The 20,512-nt window shown below is 36.0% G+C and overlaps 1 protein-coding gene across 1 annotated transcript in view; it reads right to left on the bottom strand.

Moving 5' to 3' along the window:
* Positions 1–20,512, bottom strand: part of CNTNAP2 (contactin associated protein 2) — a gene marked incomplete at both ends in the record, with an annotated part of 1,150,499 nt that overhangs the window by 797,681 nt on the left and 332,306 nt on the right. Inside the window, one exon of the mRNA XM_084306678.1 lies at positions 11,882–11,992. Coding sequence (XP_084162804.1) covers positions 11,882–11,992 — 111 coding nt within the window. The remainder of the gene's footprint in view (positions 1–11,881; positions 11,993–20,512) is intronic.

The raw sequence follows: 20,512 nt of genomic DNA on the forward strand, positions 1-20,512 counted from the left end.
CCTGCTTCAGCCCATCTGTTCAAGCAGGGCCACCTAGGGCAAGTTGCCCAGGACTATGAATCATCTCTACATAAAATGTATAGCATGAGGGGTGTTGCTGGCCAGCTGTTAAAATCAGAAAATTAAGTAATCCCCACACTGGGTTTTGTTGAAGATTCCTTCCCTGTCATTAACAACAGATAACTACTTGGTACTGAAGAAAGCAAAGTTGTTTACGTACCATCTCTCTCAGTAGAAATTAGAAACAACTTGGTTTGCACATTAAAAAGAATGTCTAAATATTCTACATTTGGCAGAATGTCAGCTAAAGTAATCTCAGTGCAGCCCTATTATATACACAACAATATTTCTTTACTGGCAAAACCAGTTTTTGGATTGGAAGGAACCTTAAAGATCATCTAATTCCAACCCCCCTGCCATGGGCATGGACACCTCACACTAGACTAGGTTGCTCAAAGCCCCTTCACACCTGGTCTTACACACTTTGGTGGCATCCACAGCTTTTTGGGGAAAACTTCTGAAGTGACTCACCACCTTCATAATAAAGAATTTCTTCTGAATATTTAATCTAAATCTACATTTTTTATTTTAAAACCTTTAATACTTGTCTTGTCATTACACTCCCTGATAAAGGGTCCATCCCCAGCTTTCCTGTAGGCCCCTTTTAGGTACTGGCAGACTGCTGTAAAATCTTATTGGAGCCTTCTCTTCTCCAGTCTGAACAACCTCAACTCCCTCAGCCTCTCTTCATAGGAGACGTGCTCCAGCCCTCTGATCATTTTTATGGCCCTGCTCTGGATTTGTTCTAATTTTGTCCAGACATTGATGTCCGTCTTCTGCTGGGGAACCCAGAGCTGAACACAATACTCTAGATGGGGTCTCACAAGAGCAGAAGAGTAGAGATGGAGAATCACCCACCTCAAATTTCTGGGCACACTTTTTTTGAAGCAGCCCAGGATATAGTTGGCTTTCTGAGCTGCAAGCACACATTGCTGGCTCATGTTGAACTTCTCATCAACCAGGTCCTTTTCCTCAGAGCTGCTCTCAATACTTTCTCTGCCCAGCCTGTATTTTTCATTGGTATTGCCCCAGCACAGATGCAGAATCTCGCACTTGGCCTTGTTGAACTTCATGAAGTTTGCACAGGCCCACCTCTCAAGCCTGTCCAGGTCCATCTGGATGGCATCACTTCCCTCCACATAGCTTGGTGTCATCAGCAAACTTGCTCAGCTTCACTGTCCATGTCACCAACAAAGGTGTTAAACAACACCGGTCCCAGTATCAACCTCTGGGAAACACTACTTGTTACTGATCTCCACTTGGACATCAGATGATTGACCACAAATCTTTGAGTGCAACCATCTACTAGTTCCTTACCTATCTAGTGGTCCATCCACCAGATTTATGTCTCTCAAACTTAGAGACAAGGATATCATGGGTCTAGAGTCAAATACTTTGCACAGGACCTGGTAGATGATGTCAGTTGATCTTCCCCTCTTCACTAACGCTGTAACCCCATTGTAGAAGGCCACAAGATTCATCAGGCCTGATCTACCCCTAGTGAAGATATATTGGCTGTCACAAATTAACTCCTTATTTTATATGTGCCTTAGCAGAGTTTCCAGGAGGATCTGCTCCATGATCTTACCAGGCACAAAGGTGAGACTGACTGGCCTGGAGTTCCCTGTATCTTTTTTTCCTTTTTCAAAATGGGAGTTATGTTTCCCCTCGTAGAGTCAGTAGGAACTCACTGGACATCCAAAACTTCTCATAAATGATGGAGAGTGGCTTAGCCACTCATCTGCCAGTTCCCTCAGGACCTGTGGATGTATCACATCTGGTCCCATAGACTTGTGCACCCTTAGGTTCCTTAGCTGGTCTTGAATCTGATCCTCTCCTACAGTGGACTGTTCTTCATTCTCCCTGTCCCTGCCTTTACCTTCTGTGGCTTGGGCTTTGGTGGTTAGAGTTCTTGCTGGTGAAGACTGAGGCAAAAAAAGTCATTGAACTTGTAATTTGACCATTCTAACCCATATAAATATAAATATAAATATAAATATAAATATAAATATAAATATAAATTCATCCTAAAAGGAATGAAAAGTTAAGGGCTCTGAAGAGACAATAGCTCATTGTTGATATTCAGTTGTTTCTTAGATGGCCAAAAAACTACCAAAGACATACACGTCAGAACAGTATTATCCTACTTGAATTATCACACCTAAACAAATAGACCACTTCACAGGGAAAGAAGCAGGACAGATGGGGGAGAAAAGGGTTAAACAACTATTGACATTTCTTCTGAGGATTGCCTGGTCTTTAACTATCCTTCACCAAAATAATTCTTCATACAGACAAAAATGTAGAAAGTATATCAGCTTTTTATTTTTTTATATCTGGGTCAGCAAAAGTAAACTGTTACTTAATTACTCTAACAGCTTCTCACTCTGTAGCATTACAGTAATCTGCCATTCTGCACAAACCTGACTCATAGCTACAATGATAATGTAATAGAGGAAAATAATTATTTGTCTTAAGGGAAGGATTTTCTCTCACTCAAAATGCTCTGATGGAATCCACACAATAGTCCATCATTCACCTCGTCCCTTTACACCTTAACTGGCTATACAAGGCTTTCATAATGCTGAAGTTTTAAAAGCGATCTTCATCAAGATGAGTCAGTGCATTTTTTTCATTCAAACATGTATGCATGTGTCATTTTTATCAATATTAAGATAACTCTTGCACACACACAGACACAAAGAGTTTAAAATGTTTCATCAAGGACATGAGATAAAGTGAAGTCACCAAAAATCTAAGATGTTGGTCTGGATTCTAGGTCAGACTCTTCCAGATCCTGAGATTTTATGTGGCTTATGTAATAACTCACATACAGAATAATGAGTATTAATGTTCTATCTATTACTGAGTAGCTTAGACTTGCTTGTGAATAATCTAAGTCTAATTGTGAAGGCTGAAACATGAATAATAGCTGCACTCTCCCATTCTGCAGTGAATAGTCTCATTTTATCACATTAGTTCTTTTCTCTCTTTCAGCATGTAACTGTACTAAGAGGTTATAATGGTAGTCAAATAGCTCCCATTTTTACGAGCATTTATGTTTGTTTATGACGTCTTTGGGAGAGACAGTGCTTGGGCTGCTGTAGAATCTACCTACCAGTTGCACTGTTCTCATCTACATAAGGAAAGCCTTCACTTTATGTGTGGGAGAGGGTGAACTACTCACACTGACCAGAGGTATCTACTTTGAAAGCAGCTGATGGTGCATTTTCTGTACAATCATTGCCTATCTAGTTCTAGATGAGTCTCACAGATCTCTGTATCTTGGTATGAAGAATCTATAAACATAAATGAGCCTAGGATAACTGACCTAGCAGCTTCTGCTACTCCTGCTTATATTGGATCTGTCAAAAGAGATTGGCCAGTTTTCCTATGTTGAAGTTTGTTTGTTTGTTTTGTTCGTTCGTTTGTTTGTTTATCTATTTATTTATTTATTTATTATCACACATATTCCCAGTCTGTGCAAATGCAGTAGCTCCATTGTCCTAGGAAGCATGAAATTTTCTAATTTGTTTGTTAAATGTGGCAACTAATGTGTAGGCTAGTTCTCTGTGAGGTGTTGTATTGAGGAGACACTGAGCAGAACTCCCATGTGCCATTACTGTGTATTTTTCCATCAAAGCCCGACCCTTTATGTTAACTCTAAAGCAGAATTATTAGGTGTGACAGTTGCCACTTTTTAAACAGGATAAAATACCACTGCTTATTTTAAGAATTAAAATTAGACAGCAGAGGTAATGTCTTCAATCCTGATGACTGTGTATTTCACTGCAAATGACTGAGTTTCAAGGACCGACTGTCTTCAGTGAAAATTTGTCTTTATGTAGGCAAAAGTCTGCCATTGGGAATGCTCTTCATGCTCTGCCACCTATATGTCACCTCCATGTACAGGTGTTACTTCTGTGAATGTAAACTTGATGAATGTTTTTGAAGCAAGTACACAATAAAAACAATACAAGATAAATGGCATTTATAAAGAGTATGATAACTTTTAACACATCTTAAGGGTATGACTTACATACATGTGAAATGGAAACAACTGACTGCGAATGGTAAAACCAGATATACTATACTGCCTGAAACTCAAGTATAAATGGTTTAGTCATACAGTGTTTGTGACCATTAGCTCCTGCTCAAATGCAAATAAAGATATAAGTATTCTTATCTGAATCAGAGTTAATCAGATCTGCCTTTTCAAGATAGCATAGGGATGAAGCCAGTAAGAACAGGAACAAATTTATTAGCTATTTACAGGTTAATGTCCTGGTGTAGAATTCTTTACATGAAACTCTGAGTTTTTAGGATAGCTGATGGGGGATTTGACTACAAGGGGGATAAACAGCCATTGCTGCAATGGTCCCTGGAGGATATGGGAAAAGTATATCTGTGATAAATAGATCCAGCCAGGCTGTCTGTGACACTGCCAGCAGCACAGACACTTTTCTGCCAGAGTCAGCAGTTCATTAGCTTCAGAAGGTACTAATGAACTAAGTCAAGATTTGCCTGAAATAAGCTAGCTGCGCAGCAGAGCCCAGGCTGATTTGCTGTCCCCAGCTGTCTGTGGCCCTAGACAGCTGCCCATTTTGCTTATAGCTCCAGCTGGTCTTGGAACTGCTGCCTCTGCAAATAATTGTTGTGGAAGATGTTTCTCACACAAAGTTGAAGACACAGATCAGCACTACTATTCTTTTTTCCTCCTTCTCCCTATCTAGGCATGCATCTAATAAGCTAATTATGTATTCTGAACTCCTTAATTAAAAAAATAGTTATAAAATGGAAAAATGGCCATGCTTTCTGTTTTGATTGGGTTATTACAAATTAACATAAATTACTGATGATTTATTTTTATCCAATTTTCTGAGCTTTGATTTCCACAGACTTTGCTACTTTAACTGTATTTTTTAAAGAAAATGATGATTTTTGTTTTTAAATGTTCTTTTTCAATGTACCAGTCTGTCCTGGATGGACAATAGTGTAATTTTATTTTGTTTTGTTTTGTTTTGTTTTGTTTTATTTTATTTTATTTTATTTTAGTTTAGTTTAGTTTAGTTTAGTTTAGTTTTAGCACTTCTTTTTCCTTCCCCTTCATATAGTCATGGTTCTGGTGTCTTCCTGCAATGTATGTTTTTTTCCTACTCCCTATATATTGCTCCAAAGACTGAAAGGACTTGTCGTTTCAGCAAAGTGAGCTACTGCAAACATTTTCATTTGTACTTTTAAGAATTTCTTCTACAAAATGTGGATATTTATTTAAAATGTTTCATTAAAGCCAGGCTGTTGAAGCACAGAAAACAACTGTTAAGGTCAATTGAGTGGCAATAAAAACTGTCTTCAGAAAAGGCATTCATGGAGCAGAACCGAGTTGCATTAAAAATCAGAACAGGCTATTTATTTTGAAGTTGAGGCTATTTAATTTGAAGATGGAGAATAAACAAAATAGATCATGTGGTTAGATGTGAGGTAGGTTAATACATACAGAAAAAATATACAAATCTAGCAATAATATTTGTCCACTAAGTCATTAGGGAACAAATGCATTTCCTACAAAACTTTTCTTTCTAGTTCAAAAAGAACTCATAAACAATGGGCTGAGCCTGAATTATTTGTGTATTAAGAAAAATAAAAATAAAAATAAAATAAAGAAAACCAGAGGTAGAAAGTACTTATTGAAAGTACTTACTGTAAGAAAGTAAGAAATTGTAAGAAAGTACTTATTGAAAGTACTTACTGAAAGACAGTGTTCAGTAACCTGGACAGGGAATTTACAAACTACTGGCAACTCTATACTGACTTCCTCTGAGACGTTTTTAATCAAAATGTAATGAGTTGTATTGCCTAAAGACATTCATAGTGTGCTGTAAGGGCTTGTTTACATCAGGAGATTGAAGTATTTAAAGTAAGGATTTACAGTGTACTAATTATTGCATGCTAGCTCCCTGCTAGCCCTCTCTGGACAATGTTAACTCAGAGTGTGCACCTTCTTACTTAGTGATTGACACCCAAACTAAATTCCTGCTAAGTACCATGAACAGACAAGACCAAAGAACTCACACAATCCCAGCTGGCATGAAACCATGTCTTTGTCAAAAGGAAAACTACATGAAATACTTTCCATATCCCATTACAGAAGAATAAAAACGGTTTCAAGAAGTAGTGATGCTTACAATCTTGCAGCTTTTAATAGCCATGCTAGAAAGAACCTAGGCCAGGTACCCCCAGATTTCTTCTAAGGTAAGACTCTCACAAGCAATTTTTTAATGTCAATAGTCAGAGCTGTTGCAGAATGAATCTCATTGACTTACTGAGAATACATTGAGGAATAAAAGAGTAATATCCCATTATAGATAAGTTCTTGCATCTTCTACACAGAAGCCAAAATTTAACGCTCCACTGAGAAAAATATACTGTCTCAATTACACTTATGCCAACACTTAAAATTTCTGATGCTTGTTTTATAGACGCATCAATAATCACGATAACAGGTCAAGGTCAGCACCATGATTAAAAAGCAACATGAAAGCCTGGACAGGAGTTATATAGTAGTGATAAAAGGTCTGCTTTTTGAACATCAGCTGTCCTACAGAAATTTCCTCCATATTACATTATCAATTTTGTTGGCAGCTTCAGATTTCTGGCTAATACTGGACTTGAAAGAGAGCCTAGGATGCCAAATTTCTTCTTCTTTATTCCGCTGTGCAAAAGATAATTTCCATACATCCTAAGATTCATTATGACCTTCATACTTTTATCGTCTGCTGAGATTATTGCTGAAGTTCTGAGACTACTCAGTTTCGAGCAGCTTTCAATGTTATTATATAACACTGCATTATGTTGAAATAATGCAAAATTTCTTCCCTAAATTAAAATGGTATGAGATGGATGATGGGCAGCATTAATTTCTGTACCAGTGATAAGTGTAAGGTCCAATAGCTTGGGAACCATTAAAAGGAAAATTGATAACGCATTATATCAGATGTGTGCTAAGAATCCTTCTTAGGATGTGATGCAGTCCATTGATTCTACTGATGGCAGGTCATAAGATGTTAGACCTTGTAACCTTGATATCACATATACACTAGCTACTCTAGATATATTTTTCAAAAGCTCTGGAATGAGCTAATTGAAAACTCTCCTTTCCTGTGATGCCATTTTATTTAGGAAGGTGTTAGCAATATGGACTACTTTTGCAGAAGAATAGGTAGGACATAAAATGAAAGAAAGTCTGAAATCTTTTAAATGTAGTCTATTAACTAGATTTCAATTACAATGTGCAATTAATAACTTTATGGCATATATTAATGTGAATGACTTCTGTCAGTCATTTTGAAAAGGAAAATGTATTTTTTTTTGCAAAGGTAATATATTTTTATTTTTCTCCAAATATTACATTGGATCATTTAATACACTGAGAAATGTTTGGTTTACATAGGTATAGCTAATGAGCTGATTACTGAGAAAATATTCACAATATTTCTATGAAGTGTGTCCAAAATAAGAAGTATCAGAATTTTAAGTATTCCAAGCTTTTGCTTACGAGACTCTGACAAGTCAGAAGTCGTCATGCTCTACCTTCCCCAAACCTACTTTCACTATGCATTCATCACATCTTTCCCATCTCCATCTAAGTTCTGCAACACCTAAAGTTTCAGTTTCTTTACCCTCTTTTTTGCAGGCCTGACAGGGATAGCAGCAATTGCTTCACCCTACATTAACTCCAGCAAGGCATTCTGATGAGAAGCAGTATTGCAGAGGAACCACTGTCCTTTGTTCACAAAGAGCAAAAGACAGAATAGTTTACAGTTTCTGTGGCCTTCTTGTTCTTTCCACAATAATAAAAGGAAAGCATTTTTCAAAGCTAATATAATTGAAAGCACTCAGAAAGCAAAGAGGGGAGGCCACCCATGACATGGTCACAGAGTGGTTGAGGTTGGAAGGAACTTCTGGAGATCATTTAGTCCAACCTTCCCCACCAAGCAGGGTCACCTGTGCACCCTGCACAGGATCGCGTCAAGGCAGGTTTTGAATGGCTCCAGAGAAGGAGACTCAACAGCCTCTCTGGGCAACCTGTTTCAATGCTCTGTCACCCTTACACTAAAGAAGTTTTTCCTTGTGTTCCTGTGCTTCAATTCATGCTTTTTGCCTCTTATCCCATCACTGGGCACCACTGAAAAGAGTCTGGCTCCATCATCTGGACACTCTCCTTTCAGATATTTGATAAAATTGATAAGATTCCCTCTGTCTTCTCTTCTTCAGGATAAACAGGTCCAGTTCTCTCAGTCTTTCCTCATGAGAAATGCTCCAAACCTCTAATCATCTTTGTAGCCTTCTGCCGGACTGTCTCCAGTAGTTCTCTCTTGTACTGGGGAGCCCAGAACTGAACACAGTAATCCAGATTTAGTAGAGAGGGAGAATAACCTTCATCTGCTCTCAACACTCTCCCCAATGCACCGCTGACTCGAGATGCATTTTGCTGACTATCCTATCTCTATAGCACTCCCTTTACCCCATCTTTCCTACTTTAAAGCTCTCCTTATCAGTTGGGGTGTTTTGAGGATAGGTGAAAGAGACAGCTTTGCCAACATGCATTGTAACACCAGGCTTCTGACTTTCTGATGTGGAAACATAGGATCAGAGTTGTAACAATTGCATAAATCAAAGACTCTTACTGACATACACACTGGAACCTCAAAATTCTATGCATTTTGGTTATTAGTTTCCTAAAGAGTGACGGACCTGCAGGTAACCACTGAATATTTATTTCTCCAATCAGATTTTTTTCCTCTAATCAAAACTATTATTTTTTTAAAACAAGTTTATGATATTTCTCTTTGTATACACTAATTAGAAATAAGGATTAGAGGAGGTACAAGGGGCACTGACTAAACAGACTGCGTAAGCGATTAATTTTTCTAATCACGTCATACTTTGTCCATCAAATCTATTCCCTTTTAACAAAGTATATGTACTAATCCATAAGTCAGTGAAGACTTACAGCACTGTGGAAACAGTAGACAGTAGACAGCTGTGAAAAATGTGAAACATTCTCATATACTAACAAAAACAATATACCTAAAGCATCCATCCTGGAGTTTCCAGATCAATAACATGAAGTTTTAGTTCTGTTTGCCTGATCACTAGTTATGGGATTCGTGAAGAAAGACATAGCAAACACTAAAAGGAAATTTGTGGATGTTTCTAATTTTGAAACCTTCTAAAGATTGATGAAAATATTAAGCATATTGATTGATGAAAATATGTTGCATATTCTTCCATTTGCAACATTTATAAAAGATCTAGAACAACTACAGTCACAACTTCAACCTTCTTAATAACTTGATGTGACTGTGCAGCCAATCAGTGTCTCAATCAATAGAATAAAATATCCTATGTAAAATATACTGAAGTGTTTTGCCTGCCTAGAATAGAATGACATGAAAACAGCATATAAAATTATAATTGGGTTGGAGACTAGAATTTTCAAATGCATATTTCCTTAAAAAAAAGTTTGGGACCAGAGGAGGTGGGGAATTCTTTCCATTTAATGACTTGAGCACAGTGTGGTTTAAATAGCACATTTGATTTGGGAACCTATTAGGTGGTAATGACTCTTTGGAGAGAAAAAAATGGATTCTCTTATTACTGGTTTGATTAGCAATATCTGTAATTCCATAATGTTAGAAAATAGTTCAGCATTAACACTGAACTATTTTCCATCATTTGTAGAAGCAGAAGCATAAACACAGTGAAGGCAGAGTTCCCATGCTAAACGCATTCATGAGTTCTGCAGTAATTGTACTGGCACCAGAATAAGGAAAGTAAAACTGGATGATGTTGATATAGAAGCTTCAGTTTCAAAAAGCATGTATGCTAGACTTCATAGGTATTAAGAAATGGATGACAACAGTCTCATGACATTACTATTTAAGCAAAGAGATGCAAGAAAACTAAATTTCAAGTGACCTTTCAGTAAAGGAAATTAAGCAAATATTTGATTAATGATATCACTGTAGACCCATATTTCTAAAAAAATATCATTACAAGAAACTTCACTGAAGGGATTATAGGCATAAGAAAGGGGAGGGTAAATTAATTAAAGGAAAAAATAAATTTCAAATGCCTGATTTGCCTTTCACTTGTGATAGAACAAAAGTCTAGTAAACTAAAAGGAGAAATAGTCATGCAAAATAAATATGACAATCTTGCCTGGCAGGGTGATATGAAATTTTATATTTTCAAAGTTATCCTAATGACCAACTTTTTTTCTGTTTTCAAAGAGGTAATAGCATGGAACTTAAAATAATTGTGATCAGATACAGAGAGAGATTAAACCCATTTTCTTTCTTTCTTTTTCTGTAATAAAATCTGGAACAATAATTATTCTTTGATAAAAATTTCAATCAGGCTAACAGTAAATGTATAGCTTTGCCCATAAGGTTTTTTGTTTGTTTGTTTGTTTGTTTTTGGCTCAGAAACTGCACAAACCATAGTCCAAAAAATTGGTAGTAGAAACATGGGCAGCCTAGACTATAATCTGAATGGAACATATTATGCCTTTAATTTCTAGGGTGTTCCACCAGTTGAAAGTATTTCAGATTTTATTTACAAACACACAAAGAAAAAGACTATTTTGTTTTAATGGTTTCTGCTTTGGTTGGTTAGTTGGTTTTGAGAAGACAGAATATAGTACCTAGGCAACACAATTCTTGCAGGAGCAGGAAGACTAAAGCAGTAGTGCAAACAAACCAACCTTCAACAAGGCTGGTGTTTTGCTGTTATGCAAAATGACCATCATGATTTAGAAGATAGAGGTACTATAACTTCTTGATCTTGCTTCTTCCTCCCTGGAGTGAAAGGATTTCTTAGTTCTAAGTCCACAAAGTCAATTCATTATACCCCTGACGTGTATTTGGTGGGGAGGGGAGGGGGAAGATAAAATTTTGGTATTGATTCAAAAGCTAATTCCCCAAGAATCTGTGAAATTTTAGATTTTAGGACTTTGAAGTTATTTAGGGAAAAAAATAATATTCAGAATACCGTTTTTCTGTTAATCTAACCTTCATGTTTAAAAGTGTCATTCCTGTGAAAATAGTTTAGAGTTCTATATAAATATGGCATATACACAGATATCTAGAAATATGAAGGAAAGCTATGAAAATTCCTGTGGGTGAAGGTAAAGACTTGCATTCAGACCTTAGATATAAATAAATTTGCTTAGATCAAGGGATATAATTAGATCAGGTTGAGCATCATACTTATACTGATGCTCAACTGATTTCTTCCAGCTACCATATTTGAGCTGGCTTTATTACTTCTGAACAACTCATTGTGTTACAGAAATACATGGAAAGGGTAAAGCTCCTAGCAGTAATGCTACAAAAAGCTGAATTTTTCCACATTGCCAACACGGAAAACAGGTCAAATCAACAAAGCAAATTGAGGTTTAATTTTTGCTCCAACATCCTTGACCTTGGAAATGTTCATTTACCCTATGAACATAGGTATACCCTTTTAGCTGAAGTCAATTATTCAACTGTACCGTGTGACTCCATCAACATTAGGACTTTGGCCCACCCATTATCAGCAATGTTTTTCTCCCTGTGGTGCAACAGTGTGCAATTACTGTCACATACAATGAAAAATAAATTCATTCTGTTTACAAAAAAGAGTCAGAGAACTAAAATTTTGTTGAAACAAACATTAGCACTAATATTCTACATAAAAAGCATTTTTGTATTGAAAATATCACCCATTGCTTTTTTTCAAAATATGTGAACATGTAGTTATAGATAGTGCCCCTTACCTCCTCTTTTGTTTAACTTGGCATACCCTGGCACATAGCTGCTTGTCATAAATGATGAACTGCTGAAGGAAGAGTGGGGTAATGCTGAGACCAGAGCTTCATCACACTTTTCTGAAACACAAGAAGACAGATTAATTTTATACCATTAATTATTCATACACATTAAGGGGCAATGTTTATTTTGGGTAATAAAGTCTCGTCACTGGTATACATGCAGAATGCATGTGGACATATCCCAACATTTCAATAAAAATTAAAATAAACACAAAGAGAAAATAAAGACTTCAACAAAGTTAGGACAGTTGAGCAATGTTGATGCTTAACCATGGGTGACCACTGTTCTTTAAAATAATACAAACAAACAAAAAAGCCTGCCCTGATATATCTGGAAAGTTTTTGATGATATGTAAAGAGTGATAAAGAAAATTATTATCATGAAAGCTTTGTAAGAAATAGATAAGATATAAACTCTCAGTTCCGTAATAGAGATGCTGATAACAATCGGACAGTTTATGAGCCTGAAATATGGGACCAAATTGAGGTCAAGGTGTGGGACTCTGCAACTGAAAACGACAAGGTTGCAGTGGGATTGCTCGGCACCTGGCGAGCATCTCTGAGGCCTTAAAGAGCCCTGTGGAGCCACAATCACAAACGTGTGGTTTACCAGATAGTGAGGCAGCTGCGGGCTCGTTTACTAATCCGACTGCTTTGCCGTCGCCCTCCCCCCCACTGCTACTGCCATTGAAGGCCTTTGCTATTGCGCCCCCTGCTGACCTCGGCGTGCCTTTTGACCCAGGCCTGTTGACCTTGAAAAGGAGATGGATATGCTTTTCTTCGACCCGGGAGGAACGGGATACATAAGGCCCGAAGACCGAGTTGCTTCTCAACTTAAAGCGAGACATATTGTTCAAAAGGAGTGGAAAATGAAGACTTGTTTGTAGTCAAGAAAAGGAATTGAAAATGGAGACTTTTTAGTCATGGAACTTAAAGGATTGTTTGTTCCCTTTTCTGATTGTACATACGTATATGCATACTCGGGTTTAGTATGTAAAAGCAATGTTCTATATATTTAGAAAGATTGATGTTCTTGTGTGCGTGTTGGTGGAGCGTAAACTCCTTGCACACCCAGCACTGTTTACTTGCCTTTTATACCTTTTATAAATATTTCTTTTATAAATATTACTAAATTCAGATTGAGTTGAGGCTTCATTTATAGCATAAGGAATAGGCATGTTAAAAAAGATATTAAATCTCTTCAATAACTCATGGCTCTAGGTCCAGTAGAACAAAAGTAAAAAGACTGCTTACACAAGCTAATATTTCTATCTTTGTATGAAAGTTTCACAAAATATATTGCACTTTTAAACCTCTTTCACAACATGAGATGCTGTTATGCTACAGATTTAAGGGGAAAGGAAATATATGCCTGTCAGGTGTACTTGCTAGATATAGCCTTTGGTACATTTGGGGTAGTTAAATAACCTTGTACAATTTTTTTATTTTATTTTATTTTATTTTATTTTATTTTATTTTATTTTATTTTATTTTATTTTATTTTATTTTATTTTATTTTATTTTATTTTATTTTATTTTATTTTATTTTATTTTATTTTATTTTATTTTATTTTATTTTACTGTGGGAAGAGGGGAAAAGACCTTAAAGATCATAGGCAGGGATGTCACCCACTAGAACAGGACTAGAACAGGTTGCCCAGGACCTTATCCAACCAGCTCTTAAACACCTCCAGGGATGGTGCATCCACAACCTCTTCGGGCAACCTGTTCCAGTGCCTCACAACCCTCTGAGTAAAGAATTTACTCCAAACCTGTAATCTAAAACTCCCCTCTGTTAGTTTAAAATCATTCACCCTTGTCCTGTCTGCCTGAACAAATTCTCCATCTTTTTTATAAGCCCCCTTTAAGTACTGTGAAGCTGCAATGAGATCATCCTCATGCCTTCTCTCCTCTAGACTGCACAGCCCCAGCTCTCTCAGCCTTTATTCATAGGAGACGTGCTCCAGCCCTCTTTGTGGCCCTTCTCTGGACTCACTCTAACAGCTCCACATTCTTCTTGTGCTGAGGGCCCCAGACCTGGACACAGCACTCCAAGTGGCAGAGCAGAAGGGGACAATCACCTCCCTCAACCTGCTGGCTGCTCAATGTGAGTCTTACATAAGTCTTATTTGCCTTCTTGCTTTTTATTTTTTTATTATTTTTTTTTATTTTTTTTTTTTCTGTTGGACTCTGTGTATTATTTTCTCACCGTGCTCTTGTGAGTATAGTGTGTTTTCTGTATTGCAGAAATCTTCAGATGCTGCATATGAATTAAATTTCACAGGACAGTCTTGACAGACTGCTAGGGAGCCACGTTTACAGTCAATTTCATGAGCAAATGAGTCCAAGTATAACTGGATCTTTTCTGTAAGTATCTCTGGAGATCAGCTGTAATCTAAATGATTAGCGGAGCTAATATGGATTGCTTGGGATGTTTCACATTCGACCTCAAGCTGCATACCATCAATACAGATAACACGTTACTCAAAAGGGTGGCTACTGCTGAACAGGAAGAAAATATAGCAGCTATTTTCCCCCCTCTGTGGTGAAGCCATAAACTATATGAATTTAGTGGTCTCCACACAACACAATCTTTACTGCTCAAGGCTACTTATTTTGAGGCTTACTTCAATAAATAATAAGAGTACTTCCCTCTCCTCCCCATGCCTTTCTGTAGATCTCTGTAAGAAAGGGAACAAGTCCCAGGTAATGTTTACTGTGGAGTCTACTTTGTTCACAGCAGAGAACAGGAAGTCAGGCCTGTTTCTTTGTTCCATCTCTGCTTTTGGAATTACTCTTCAGGCAGTACTGGATGAGCCACATTTCTAAAAAAGGTATTCAGATGCCCAGAGACACAAACAATACATGTTTTTCCAAAGTATCTTTTTAACTGAACTTTTTTTACTGACACCTACTGACTAATTTAAGAGTAGACAAAGCCTTATTAATCTCAAAGGTCATGGTATGGCTATATATTTTGTCTCCCATTCCATTCCATTCCATTCCATTCCATTCCATTCCATTCCATTCCATTCCATTCCATTCCATTCCATTCCAGGGCCAGGTTACTAATAAATCAGAAAGCTTTCTTGTTTTGAGGATTTATTATACAAATATTTGTAAGTGCATGTGGGAAATATTCAAAATAGTAGTATCGTAACAATAGCATACAGGTACAGTGTGACTACAACCGGACATTTCCGGCTGCACTGCCTTACCAAATGGCATACAACATGCTCCACAGCAATCTATATTCTTCATACTTCTATCTAACTTCTGAAATTGAAAAAATATTTAAAGGAAATGTTATTAATTACAGTGACCTACAATTTAAGCTGATAGAGCGCAATATCTAATTTGTAAAATATCTAAATATCTAAAATAACTAATTTGGAATCTTTACACATACAGAGGTGTACAAAGCAGACTTTTGAAATTCAGATTTAACATACATTTCAACACCTCACAAAAGAAAAATAGAAAAATTGTGTGCCCAAATTTTGTACTCTTTCATTTTTCAGGAATTGTAAAAAAATAAATCTATAAAGATATAAAAGAAATATATATTTTCTATAGGATTTTATATTTGGAAAGAATGGAGGTCCTTAAAATTAAATGAACATCTTTATAATTTATAAGCATTTAATTTTGAATGATTTAAAATTATTAAGTACATTATTTTTATTGTTTCTGAAATGCAGCTCAGCAATGTTTCTTGTTTTGTCTTGTTTTTCTTTTTGTTTTGTTTGTTTGTTTTTAGTTAGAAAAATGTGGAAAGAAAAAAAGCCCACTCTTGAGGCAGGGAGATTTTCCTACCATTTGAATGTACATGGAAAACTAACCCAGATTTCTGTTTTTGTTGTAGAGCCTGCAGAACTATCCTAATATTGATCAAGAATCATAGTAAATCATAGTCCACGTGCATTTAGAATTTGGCAGTTCATGCCACCCTGCTATTTCATCTTTTGTGAATAATAAATTTATAACCTGTTTTGCATAGTATGCACCTGGAAGAGTTATAAGGTGAAATTTTCCATCCTATTTTTCATTTATTTATTTATTTTACAAAATCAGGTCAATTGTATGTGGAATATTCAGAAGCAAATCAGTCTGGTTGTACACTTGGGATTTCATTAAACTGTCCTTATTTCATAAGTCTCAAACCTAAGCAAAGTTAAATTCATAAATATTTTTTTTTGCAAATTATTCAATCCTTAGATGCCTCTTCTGAGTTTTTAACCATCTGACACCTAAATATTATTCCTCACTTTTTCATTGAGGTAAATACCTGAATGTTATGAAGGATGTTACAGCCAATAAAGTTCCTTCTCAGGTATCTTTGCAGGTAGGTAGGATTTTTCCCTGACAGAGGTATCTACCTGAGTTAAGTTTGGAGAAGCCAACCTTGGAGTAAGGTTTCAATAAAAGCTTAGAGAAGAACCCACAAGGCTGGAAGAGGGAAGAGATCTCTGAAAATCTTCTTGATTTATCTTGTCAAGTCCCATTAGCTTAAAATACATTTTCCAGTTACCTTGCCTGTGTTCTCCCTCAGTCTACCTTACATCAACAAGCAGCATCTGTTTTTTTTTTGTTCGGTGTGCCTGTTTGTTTTTCAAGACCCACAGATGATGACTAGTTCCCTGAATGACATCATATTCAGTCAGTTTAATTTTTCATGATCCCTTCAACACATTTCCATCTCTAAAATTAAGCTTTTATATTTGAAGTGAACAAAAACAAGTAACAAACAAAACACTATACCACAAGTGCAAAACAAAGATATTTTCAGCATTTTGTATAGAACCTACACCATTGTAGACATCATACCATTTCACAAAATGAAAGAATTTAATTTCATAAGAGATGATAAAATGCTTTTATCCACCCATTTGCAGATTGGTTAGGATGCTTGGCAGAATTCTCAACTCAGAGCAAAAGTTTGAGATTCCTCTTTGAATGTGTTTTATACTAGAAAAAGCATTCAAACACCCATTCACACCCATTCCCCATAATGGCTGTGAAGAAAACTCTGCTTCTACCAGGCAGACAAAATATTTAATACCATGAATACAAAACAACAAACAACAACAACAAAGAACAAAATTATTAGGGTATACAAAATGCAGACAATGTTTCTCAATTTGCACAGCTGAAAATAAATATTACTTCAGAAAAAAATGAAAGGTACTTTTTTTTTTTTTTTCCCCAAAGATATTATTAATTACATGTTTGTGAACTGTTGTTTACTTTCATTGTCTCTTTAGAGAAAACAAGTATATCATATTCTCATATTCATAAAGTACTTTGAGTACTCCTGTAGCCATGGGATAACCAGCACAACAAGCAAACTGCTTGTATTTCAGCATCCTTCCCTCCTCCCCCCCCACTCCCCCGAGTTTTCTAACAGAAGTAAAATTTATGAATAAAGTTAATACTTAAATTGAATGATTTAATCTCATCAGAATAAAATAGCAAACATTTTAAAATATCCGTGTCAATTCTTTTTTCTAACTGAGGAGAGCTAAATTCAGAACCATCAGTCGGAAAAAGGAACTCAGGTTTTTGAATTCCAACTAGTTTATAATCCCATAAAATGCAGTGTGGACACAAAATTTAGTTTATGTGTGCCCAAAGTCCAGCTTTTTATTCTACATTCATTGGAGACATTACAATATTAGCAGTGGAAAAAAAAAAAAGTCTATCACCATTTTCATTATTGCGAGGAGATACAGATTTGGAGTGTTGCAGGACTTTTCTAATTTTCTTTATTTTCTTAAAATACCAATGAAAGGAAAGCCAGGTATGGCACTAATTCTCAGCATGAACACAAGAAGCAGTATCAAGGAACTGCATAGTCAGATGCTGAGAAAGAAAAGGCTAGCTCAGTTTTTCACGTTATACAAAGTGCAGACCCCAATCTCTGCTAGGGTCATTATCTTCTTTGTCATCATTATTAAAAATACAACTAATATATAATTTCACTTAATTTACTTTACCTGCTTTGGTAATGGTTTGAAATACTAACTTGTTATGAAATACTTTTTTATTCATCACGCGAGAATGATGCCACTAAGATGAGCATCCAAATTATATCACATTATACTAAAGAAACTGGAATATAGAATACGATTTATTTATATTTTGTCCTGATAATTCAATACAGTCAAATGGCTTTAAAGGCCCATGTTAAAGAATAATGTATATATATTATTTTCTTACTAATAACAGTCATTGATTTTTAAACTTTGTTTTAATTTTCTAGTATCATTTACATAATGAAGATATGGTTAGTTATGCAATAAGCATGCATCCAATAACATCTCATTATAATGTCAGTATAAGCATTACTTTCATACTCTCACATCCTCCTAATAGCTTCAGGCAAAAAGTACTGATACATTAACACTAGCCTACACCATGCAACTGATTAAAGGCCAGTGCTTGTGCACTTGATCAGAAAAAAAAAATAATCAAAATTTTATTATAATGCAAACTTTTTTCAGAAGAAGGAATTATATTATTTACTTCTTAATTGTCTCATGCCTGTCCTTCTGGAAAATGACTTGTGGGATTCAGCTAGAATCCAACTAAAGACAGAATTTTACACATCAAGTTACCACATGTTGTGTTTCTTATTGGTACCATTCTTTCATTTTTAAGAAAGAAAGAAAAAAAAAAAGTTAAAGAGGTCTAACTCATAAGATTTTTTGAAGAGGACATTAGGGAAAAAGTTGACAAGCAATCATTCTGTAGGGAAGGTGTTTTTGTTTTTGCTTGTAGGGAGGCATACATATAATTCAAAAGACACAATGGCCATTGATATTCCACAGAACACCTGAGGAAGTCATGGAGTAAAATAAAACATAAGGATAAACAGAACAATCACAGAAGACACCAATATTTGGTTTCAGAGGATGCTACAGCCTCATCTTAGTTTAGACTTTCTGTTTGGATTTCTTCCCTTGAAGTATTTCTACTAACTCTGAGAAATATGATGACTTTCTGTGCAAAGAACTTCACAGGAGATATACGAGAAAACAGGTACCTGTAATACATAAAATATATTGTGACTAAGTAAACATTGTGGTGTCTTTTTTCTCCCAAAGCAAAAACATGTGTTTGTATTTTCCTGTATAAAACAAATTATGTCAACATTTCAAAATGAGCTATTTAACTGAAAGACCATTATTGACCAGGCTATAGGATGCAAATCACAGGACATCCACTGTCTGTCATGATCAGTGTTGCTAATTCAGATCTTAATGATAATGCAATACAGGTTGAGACTGAATTGAACCAATGGAAGGATGGTGAGGCAAATAGTATTACTACCTTCACTCTTTGCATTGCCCCATGCAAAATTAATCTCATGTTGGAAGGAACCAACAAAGCATCCTTAAGCAAGTTAGTTTTGCTGCTCCCAGTGGAATACTTTATGCTTTATCCACGTTCAGTCCATTACTGTGACAAAGATTCTTTGTTTTAAAAAGAAAGCAGAAGAAAACTTGAAGTAGGAAACTCAGTTATCCAATTCTGATCTTAATGGTGATCAAAAATTATTTTAAAAGGGCTTAACCAAGCATAGGGCTAGTGCACCACTGATCCTTTTCTTTTGCCTTGGAGGCTAATTATCACAAATCCAGGTTATATTTGGAGGCTAATTATAACAAATCCAGGTTATTTATTTAATAACAACAAATGTATTTACAATGGCCCAAGTATTCATAGAATCAGAGAATATCCTGATTCAGAAAAGAACCATTCAGAAATGCTCATTAAACAGAATATTAATGTAATTCTTTGTTTTGAAAGCTGGATGGGAGAAAGTTATGCATATAGGTTTGCAAAACAGATTTTTACATAGGACATGCCACTGCATTTCTCTCTCCAACTTAAATGATCACACCTGCTTTACTTTAATGTGCTATGGAAATCCTACCCAATGTGTTTTACAACAGCATTAGTTGTCCAGCTTATTCTGCAGTTAACATGTCTTTTTGAATCAAAAATGTGTTGTCTTTTTTTTTTTTTTTTCTTTCTAATTATCAAATGCAAATGGTGTTGACTATAGCATTGCCTATTACGGTATCCTCATTATCATGCACATGTACTTCTGAGACATTTTTAAGGCCAAGAGTACTTAGTAATTATGCTTGGTAAAACCTTATTATTACTACATGTGTAACATGTCAGCCAAGGAAAACAGCAAAGTTAAATTAGCATATCTGAAAAATAAAGGTGATTTATAATTACAGCCCATTCTCTCCAATTTTAAACAGATATCTGAACACTAACTTCCACAAATTACACTTTACTACCTTTTCTGGATCATGAGTTCCCATTATGTTTCAAGTGAAGGATGATTGTTGTAAATATAAATGTATACATAAATACATATGTAAATATGTATGCATACATACATACAGCAATGAAGAGCCATCTGTAAGACTTTCTAACTGTAATAAGTGCTGATGCCCAGGTAGCAGCAGGGGCCTGCTGGGCCGCTCTGTGAGGCGAGGCTGGGGCTGCTCCTTGCTGGCTCCAGCAGCTCCACCACAGGGCCTGGCTGAGCCCTTC

This window comes from Netta rufina (assembly GCF_964035555.1).
Source record: "Netta rufina genome assembly, chromosome: 2".
NCBI lineage: Eukaryota > Metazoa > Chordata > Aves > Anseriformes > Anatidae > Netta > Netta rufina.